The 9,680-nt window shown below is 32.6% G+C and overlaps 1 protein-coding gene across 2 annotated transcripts; it reads right to left on the bottom strand.

The window, feature by feature from the left end:
- Positions 1 to 4,344: 4,344 nt before the first annotated feature.
- On the bottom strand, positions 4,345 to 7,633 carry LOC131651575 (uncharacterized). 2 transcript variants are annotated; one of them, XM_058921235.1, is made up of 11 exons: positions 7,432 to 7,633; positions 7,310 to 7,354; positions 7,074 to 7,166; positions 6,882 to 6,992; positions 6,351 to 6,525; positions 6,182 to 6,238; positions 5,945 to 6,081; positions 5,790 to 5,849; positions 5,626 to 5,703; positions 5,025 to 5,098; positions 4,345 to 4,417 (listed from the first exon to the last, which is right to left on the bottom strand). In XM_058921235.1, the coding sequence occupies exons 1-11, from the start codon at positions 7,519 to 7,521 to the stop codon at positions 4,366 to 4,368; spliced, it is 972 nt and encodes a 323-aa protein (XP_058777218.1). In that variant the 5' UTR covers positions 7,522 to 7,633; the 3' UTR covers positions 4,345 to 4,365. The 2 variants fall into 2 exon arrangements, with proteins under 2 accessions (XP_058777218.1, XP_058777217.1); XM_058921234.1 differs by having other exon boundaries at positions 7,074 to 7,172; positions 7,432 to 7,631.
- Between the last annotated feature and the right edge of the window lie 2,047 nt (positions 7,634 to 9,680).

Here is a 9,680-nt window from a genome sequence, read left to right as displayed (position 1 = left end):
ATCTATTTCTAAAGAAAACATGTGAGCTAATGTATTAACAACTTAATAATTATGCAAGTTATACAACTATTCTTTCTTTCAAGCTTTTCCAATCAACACATGTATTAGAAAGTTATAGAAAGAATGTTACAATTATAATTCATTTTGTATGTATAATAATTTAGAATACAATTCAATCAACATAATTCTAAGAGAAGAGTGTTAATTTTATAGTTAAAGTTGTTTTAATTCTAAATAATTTTTTTTTTTAACAAAAAGCCCGCGGGCAAAACTCGCCCCGCCCCGCCTCGGCCCGCTTTTTTAAGCAAGTAAGGCGGGGCGGGCCAACTTAAGGTACCGAGCCGAAAACCTCAGCCCAGCCCGCCCAAAATGGCGGGTCAAACGAGCCGACCCGGCGGGCCTGACCCGTTTTGCCACCCCTACCAATAACCATATAAAAACTCACCCTTACCTTGATTTCTTGATAAACTTTTGAGTTTTCTCCTTAGGTTTTCTTCTCCTCTTTCTCCCTTTTTCTTTTCTCTAGGTTTGCCTATTTTCCTCTTTCTCCCTTTTTCTTTTCTCTAGGTTTGCCTATTTTCCTCTTTCTCCCTATATATAAAATCCTTATAACAACTAATTCTAGTAACTAATAGACTTACTCATCATACCCCCACCTTTACTCTTCACATTCTCACCCAATAGACCAAATTATCTTATTTCTATATAATTATCACTAATAAAATAATTATTTACTAACCGACACCAAAACTAACTATAAGTCTACGGTTATCCATTTTAACCCGTCACATAACACACATATCAATTAGTCAGATAAAATATACAATTCACAACATCAATATATATATATATATATATATATATATATATATATATATATATATATATATATATATATATATATATATATATGGGGACGACTCAGGTGAGAACACTTGGTTATTATGAGAAATGAGAACAATGAATCACGACCATTAAATTTTGATTTTGTTGATTTTAATGGACTGGATTGGTTTCTCTTTCTAGAATCCTTAATATTTAATTATTTTAAATCAACATAGAAAGAGAAACCAATCCAGTTCATTAAAATCAACAAAATCAAAATTTAATGGTCGTGATTCATTGTTCTCATTTCTCATTATAACCAAGTGTTCTCACCTGAGTCGTCCCCTATATATATATATATATATATATATATATATATATATATATATATATATATATATATATATATATATATATATATATATATATATATATATATATATATAGAAGGGTTATATTTACTCCAGGAGTAAGTTATTATAACTTACTCCAAATCTATACCATTGATTCTTTTCAATCTATTGGTTAAAAATAATAAGTAATTAAATGTGGAGAGAGAAAATTATTACTTATTATTTTTAACCATTAGATTGAGAAGAATCAATGGTCTAGATTTAGAGTAAGTTATAATAACTTACTCCTGGAGTAAATATAACCCTACTACCTACACTAAAATTAGGGTATTACAGAAAACATATTGTAAGTATATTTTGATAGAAAAGCCAAAACTTATCTTACTACTACCTACACTATCATGGATGATGTAGATGTTTCTGAAAGTGTTACTAATAGCTTATCCTTTCATTGCACTATAAATCAAATTTATGTATCAATCATATATAGTTACTGAATACTCTCCTATACTTTCAGATTTCAAATAATCATATATAGTTACCGAATACTCTCCTATACTTTCAGATTTATTTTGAAAGTATACTACCAAACTATTTTTTTTAGCAAAAAAGTGATTCACTTATAAATGAATGTAGTATATGAGAGAAATTATACTACCAAACTATTTTTTTAGCAAAAAAAAGTGATTCACTTATAAACGAATGCGTAGTATATATGAGGTGCGTGCGGAAATATATTTCCGAATTTTTAAAAAGACAATTTCGAATTTCATTAGGGTGACTTTTCACTAATAAGGTTGGAAGAGCAACCCCTACGTTTGGCCCCTGGCGTGTAGCATTGTTAACTTTACATTTCTTCAAAATCAAAACCAATAGCTTGGAAATCATCATATCCTTCATCCCAAAAACCTCCCCAAACTCATAATCTTGTAAATTCTCCGAATGGAAAAAATGGACTCAACCAAGTTGAAAATAGTCAAATGTCCAAATTGTGAATGAATGCATGGATGGCGTTGGCAGAAACATAGTGTAAGATATATGTTACAATCATGGTGGAGCAAACTAAGCATTATATAGATTAACAATTTCAAAATCATCATCTGGTATCCAGTTCTAAGACCGATTAATCCGAAGAATCAATTCCACCATCTACTTACAGAGGCTCATTTAAAAGCTAAAGAAAAACTTTGTATGGATTGTCCCAACACAGGAACTGTTAGCACCTAGCGTGATTTGAATCTGAAACTTTGAGAGAAACACACTTTCAAGTCCCAAGGGTTCCCCAATATGCCAACCAATAAAGCAATAAAGCAAGTTCTCAAGTACACATGTTGGCTGTTACTACTTTTATTGCTACATCTGCAATTTAAATCAATTGTCTCACCGTTTTCTGTTAGGGACTTCTTAGAGCTCCACATATTGGTACTAGACGACACACGTATTGTACATTTTGCTTCTTATAGCTAAATATCCAACATAATCAAAGCAGGATGTTCAAGTAACAAAATATTGAATGGGTAAATTACTTACTTACATAATCGAACATATAAAAAATGGTTATCATAATTATGAGTGTATCTGCCAATTTCCATCAATTTACACAGCCCGTGGGAGCATGAAAATGCATACCTTTCTGTCAGTTGTCAGAGATGTGGTTAGTTGTTTTCTGCCAAATAAGAATTGAAGAAATCCATCAGAAATACAGCCAGTGAATTATTCTATTAACACATTTGGTCTCATATGTCAGAAATACAGCCAGTAAATTATTCTATTAACACATTTGGTCTCATATGTCAGAAATACAGCCAGTGAATTATTCTATTAACACATTTGGCCTCATATGTCAGAAATACAGCCAGTGAATTATTCTATTAACACATTTGGTCTCATATGTACATTGTCAGCTCAAAACATTTTTAGTATAACTAAACAAATGCATACAACACTTGAAAATTGAAATTGACATTTCCCTAAAACTAGATCACTGCCAATAAAATAACCTGGAAATAAGCTACAAGTTATTTTCCAAAAATCAAGTATCCCTTGCCAAATTCCAAGAGTGGTGGTGACTGCAATGAGGTCAAGCAGAATACTTCATGCATGTGACTCTACATAGTTTAACTGCTCGGTCAATAGATTTTAAAATCTAATAATAGTGTTTCTTTACATAATGAAATATATCAAATCCTGACTATTGAAGTAACATAGTTTTGCATGTTCGATTTGGTTTTTGGAAGAGGCAAAAGCAATTTTAGAGGTGTAGAATTGATTCTGGATTGATTTTGAAGTGTTTGGGTCTTCTAAAATAGAATTGATTTTGCCTCCAAAATTGATTCTACTAGAAGGTAGAATTTGTAACTTTTGGGTTTAAACGTTATGTCTACATTGAAATTAATGTTCAAATCACCTTTCATAAATGTATCCAAACATAAATCAATTCCAGCAGACTCAATTTTATCCACCGTCAATCCAAACACACACATTTACTTATTAAATAAAATCTTTCATTTAATAATTTATTTCATGCAAAGGTTTTTATCCCAATGACCGTCTAATCATTACATCATTTCAATTTATCCTGTCCTTTCCTCCATCATATGATACAGGTGATACTTACAGTAATGACTACCCAATCCAAAATTCCTCACTTGAGGGAGGTCTTTCTGCACTAGCATGCCTGCCTCAACATTTATTGAACATAATAGCTTCTCCTAGTCTTCTTCGTAATTCATAAATCGGCACACACTACATGTTTTCGGCAAAGGAATGAATGCCATTTGTTTTTGTTTTTTGTATACCACTCTAGGAAACCGGGCTCACGTTGAAGGAAAAAAAGCAAACGATTCTCTCCTTTTTCAAGATTGAAAACTTTTGGGGAATACATGACAAAATACACAAGAAACAACTGCACTAAGAATTTTCAGTCCACTGAAAATTGTAATTTTGGTGGGTTTGTAATTTACCAACTAGGTGTACCAACCAATTGTTATTTGCGAACAATGAAGTTTAAGACAAAAGAAATGAAAATCTCCATGAGAAATGTGTTGTCTCATTTTGATTAACATGGTGCCAACAATCATAAACAATATCAGTTGTTGTTGATATTAATAAGGTTAAATCACTATGACTGAAGTGTTTAAAAACAGAGTTGGAAGACTATACACACCTGTGCCTTGAAATACAACAATCAAATAGGTTCTTGAGACTTCTCTTCATTGTTTTGAGCAATATCTTCCGTCCTAGGAAATAAACATTATTATTTTAATATAAATGAAATGGTTGTATTATTAGTCTATAAGCCTAGAAATGAAGGATAATCCATTCCCCATTATCTTCAGTTTGCTAATTACCAGGTACAAATTACAACCATAAAAGAACGAAGGAATTATTGGATATATATATATATTTATATTTATATTAAAATAGGCCACACGTCTAATATTTAATTGTGGTTATAGAGCTGTGATATTATAAATATGGCACCCAAGTATATTCTTTCCCTATGGTTTTCTCATCGGGTGCACTTTCTTTCATATCTTAGCATGAGTTGCTTTGAACCAGTAGGAACAAAATATTGGTTTATAATCCATGTCGAATGTGTTTCTTGTCCTATTTAATTTCCAGTTTTAAACTCTATCTTTTGGTTTCTAGTTTTGGGAATTTAGTTAAAAAGATGTTAACAAGAAATAAAGTAAGACCAAAAACAACAGGAATGACCTCAACCCACAACCAAGAAAAGACATGTCTTGTTTGTCTCCAACAGAGTATATTCTTTTCTTTCTATAATGAATAAGCCTATAAACTATAAAGTCAAACATAAATTTCTGAAATATTTAAATAAGTTACCTATTATCTGCTATCTCCATATCTGCTGTACAAGCTTCTTTAGGTCGCAAATGTGATGAGAATAACATTTTGTCCTGGAATAAAATAAGCATTGTACTGAAATACTTATATACAAAATAAAATATGCTCCTTGATCTTGAGAATTGACAAGAAGGAATGGTGTCAAAGAATTGTATTGCAGAACTAATTATACAAATATCCAGGCAGGATGCCCTAATTTAAGAAGCAGATGAAAATTTTCATTCAAACAGATGTACTGGTGTGTCTTTCAAGCAATGTGCTGAGTGAGTAAGATTGTGGAACAATGTATTTCCTGGGCCAGAAATAGAACTACCTCAGGTCCTATTTACATTTACAAAAAACAAATTACTAATTCACTAAGAGCAATGAAAAGCAGTTTTAACCACTAAGATCAAAGGAAGTTTTAACTTATTCCAAAATACCCATAGTAAAGTATAATGCTCATTGCTCATTCAAGATTAATATATTGACTTACATACAACACCTGATGACAAAATATCCAACAAAGAAAAGTAAAAAATGACATGTTGATAAATCAAAATCTTAAACCTAGAAAAAGGTGAAGATAAATTCCATCTACCTCTTCATTCATATTAGTAATAGTGCCCTGAAACCTCTGTAAGATGAGTCTTAAGCTTCCAACTTCATAATGTAGTGCCTTTGGATTATTTTCAGAAACATCATAAAATAATAAGATTTCTAATCAGAATTGAAAAAACATAATGGAAAAGTTGAATATCACACCTCTTTGTCTGAAACTAAATTCTTTATCTCTGCATCCTTTGCCGATAAGGTTTTCTGAAGGTGATGCTAGTTAAGAAACCACTTTAAAAGAATTTAAGAAAATGCAACTTTTTTGCTATTTGATTCAGATAACTATTCCATGCTGGTATGGATATATCTTCAATTTGAGCTTGGTTGTTGTTGCTAATTTTTGCCGCATCAAGCTTTGCTTCGAGTTCTGAGATGACTCTATCCTTTCTTCTTGACTCAACCTCTTTGTTTTCCAGTTTATTTCTTAGGTCAGTGATATGTTCTAGAACAAAAAGGAAAGATTTTCAGTTGATAAAGCTTTGACGGATGTATCACTAATATAGTTTTAAGTGTATGATAGAATAAAGGGATTTCTTAATTACCAACAAATTCTTTTTCAAATGCACAGACCTGGTCCATTTTGTTTTTCAAGCTGGTCACTGAATAAAGGAAAGATAAAAATAACTGAACATGCAAAGAAACTGTTGTGACTGATAATAATATTAAAAAATATGCATGCTTCGAATCAGTACGAGTTGAATAACTACTTACCAACTTCTTCTTTATCTTTGACAATGTTTTGGACTTTATCCAGAATTTGCTTGGTATGAAACACCTCCTTCTCTATAGAATCATATAATAGTAGATGAGAGTTTATTTTTTCTGTGAGGACACTAAGCATCCTATCTTTGGTTTCAATTGAACGTTTCATATGAGAAGTAGATTCCTGCAAAACCCAATTTTTTAAAACTCAAATACACAATCACTGGCAGTTCATAATCAGGAGTTCTAGAAAAAAAATGTAGTTCCACTATTGGGCCACCTAATGTTTATATCCTCGCACCAATCCCACCTACCATTCATATCCACGCACCAAGTCGAATAGTTATGATCATTTGTATAAAATGGACGGCTGTTTTTCCCACATGTATAACCGTTGTATTATAACATCAATATAAAATCACATTCCATTGCGGAACATACTAGAAATCACCTTCAATAAATCAATAACTCAACATAACATGAAATAACCATCAACAATAACAATTAGCCAACGATAAAAGCCCCAATCAACACAATAACCTCATAAGCAATCACAAAATTCTCCCTGGACTGAAGTAAGCTATTCACTGTTCCCTTCAGCTCTTTCACCTTATTTTCAAGCATCACATTATCATTCTGTATGTAATTTACCTGCATTACAAACAAAAACCAATCACTATTTTCTCCAAACTCCAAAACACAGTTCAACATCGCATAAAAATATCCTCAAACCTTCCTCTCCAACTTCCCGCGCTCTTCTTTAACAGAAGCCAACTCACTCTGCAATTCCAGTATCTTTCTGCTACACTCTTCCTCACTCCGCTTCTGCTTCTATTCTCAAAAATCACAAACCAAATTAGCACAAATGGAACAAAATATTGCATGTATATTGAATTTAGGACCTTACAAGTCAAAAAATTGAACCTAATTGAAGAATAATCGTTGGAAAGAGAAAGATAATCGAAAACCTGGATTTGAAAATTGTGTTGTTCGGTGGCGAAGCGTTCTCTATCCTGAAAAGTTCAAGTTAGTGGAAGAAGATATGGAGTAAACGGTAGAGAAATTTAGCGGCGGAGAGGGGAATTTTTACCCTGAGATCTCGAACTTCGGTTATGAGAGATTGTAGCTGAAGCTTGAACTTCGAAAACTTGAGCAACTCCATTTTTGTTTCTCTTTGCATTTCAAATGTTTCAGTTTTTTATAATCCGGGAAGCGTTTCGAAACGACGCCGTTGTGTGGTACGTGGTTTGTTGGGGGTTATGGGGTGCAAGGAGAATAAGGAGAGTGTTTACGGGTAGAATATTAAAAATACTGTTTAGATATTGTGGTTAGTGTTTTTGTGGTTTATATGATGATTTTGTGGTTTATATGATGATTTTGTGGTTAGGGTTTTTGTGATTGTGGTTGATATCATGATTTTGTGGTTAGGGTTTTGATGTTGTTATCGGCCAAATGGAGGTATGTTGTTCTTTTCATCTTTCTAACAAAAATATGAATAATGTTTTCACCAGTTGCTTTTAACATTCAGATCTGTGGTGTCAACAACAGGTTACCGACGATTAGTGTGGTGGTGGTGGAAATGGGTTTCCGCCGACGAGTGTGGTGGTGGACAAAATCAGAAAGGTTTATCTATGACATTTTCAACTTATGTTTCGTTATTAACTCATTCTATTGTAGAAAGTGCAAGATCTGAACTAATTATTATTGATCTAAAATTATTATTATTATTATAGATCTGAAATTATTATCGGTCTTTATGGTATATTGGTTTTGTCGATCTTTATGATACAATATTTCTCAACTTTGATAGTTCTTTTTGGAATGGTCAGAGATGAATGGTTGGAGCAGCTATTGCAGAACAATCCATTGTACATACAGAACTTCGTCCATTGCTCGCTTGATGTGGTTGATGACTGAGGTGTGTTTGCTATGCGATAATGCTCATTTCAATTTAGGGTTTTTTGGTTACTTTGTTTTATTTATAGTTTTGACTTGATTATATAGTTTTGAAAAGTGGTTTATTATTAACATACGGCATCTATGTTGAAGATTGCAGAAAAACAAAACTTCTTAATATTCGAGGATCGTAAGTTTGCCGACATTGGTAACCCCATGACCATGCAGTATGAAAGGTAATACATTGCTGGAAATTTTTGTAATTTTCGAAATAACTGGCCATGCGATTGTTGTTGCTGTTGCAAAATATCCGAAGGAGTTTAATTTGAGGAATGTGATGAAGTTGAAACGGTGGTTTCTTAAGGTTTGAATTGAATATTTCGTTGTTCATTTGGGGTAATTAAGTTTTGTTTTTTTAAGAATGTCATCTAATAATCAGAAATAGTTTTTTTCACTGAACTGAGATTGGATAGGGGAAGGTATATATAGAAATGATTGATAAATATTTTAGATTATATGTTACTGATACTTTTAATATTGGTGTTGATGTCAATAGGGGAAGGTTGAGGAAGAGGAAGAAGACACTGTTGGTGAGATGGTGTTATCAGTTATAATACCATCAGCAGTTCTTGTATGTATATATGTATAACGTTTGCTTCTTTTTGTCGTTATCGGAATCTAAACTCAAAGTTTTGAGAAGTAGTTGTTAATGCATTGGGTGTCATTTCTGAATGTTGTTTGGAACTCAATTGCTATCTATGAGTAGACTTCAGTTGTTCCTAAAACAGGAACCATGTTGTTTTAGATTTGATTCATCTGCTGATATGGCTGCAACAATGATGAATTCAACGTCTTCAGCCGCAGCGACACGAAGCCAATGCTCCATGAACCGTAGTGTGGCAAGACACCATATCAGTGCTTCTGAATCCAAAGAAGGATGAACTATGGATTTTTTTACTGAATTTCTCATGATGGGGATTATCTGAATAAGTTCAGAAAATCTGCTTTGTTTGGATTTAAAATACAATGGTAAGTGTGCCACAACCAGAATATGTTCACTGTACATATATCCACTATATGTAAGAAAATCATGATATTTTGTATTAGATTCATCTACTGATATGGCTGTAACAGTCATGAATTCAAGATCTTTAGCCTTTGTGACACGAAGCGAATGTTCTATGGGTCGCGGTGTGGCAAGACACCATGTATAATCCTGATAAATAATAATTATAACATGGTTATGTTACAGGTATATTTATAACCAACAAATGAACTATTTGAGACGATTTTGGAGATCCGAAAAAAGGACAGATTTCGATGCGGAATATTGTGCCAAGGGTATTGTCTAGCTGAATATCTGTAGCAACTTTTCTACTGCGATAATTCAAACAAGCAGAAGAAGTAGTTACTGAACCCGATACAGGAGTATCAATAACCATA

Source organism: Vicia villosa, linkage group LG2, assembly GCF_029867415.1.
Source record: "Vicia villosa cultivar HV-30 ecotype Madison, WI linkage group LG2, Vvil1.0, whole genome shotgun sequence".
Classification (NCBI taxonomy): domain Eukaryota; kingdom Viridiplantae; phylum Streptophyta; class Magnoliopsida; order Fabales; family Fabaceae; genus Vicia; species Vicia villosa.
This window is presented reverse-complemented; position numbering and strand designations above follow the sequence as displayed.

Coding starts and splice junctions, on each gene's coding strand:
- LOC131651575 (XM_058921234.1), bottom strand. CDS start 7,521: ATGCAAAGAGAAACAAAAATGGAGTTGCTCAAGTTTTCGAAGTTCAAG. Junction 6,239..6,350: donor CAAAGATAAAGAAGAAGTTG/GTAAGTAGTTAT, acceptor TCCTTTATTCAG/TGACCAGCTTGAAAAACAAA. Junction 5,850..5,944: donor ACCAAGCTCAAATTGAAGAT/ATATCCATACCA, acceptor AACTAGCATCAC/CTTCAGAAAACCTTATCGGC.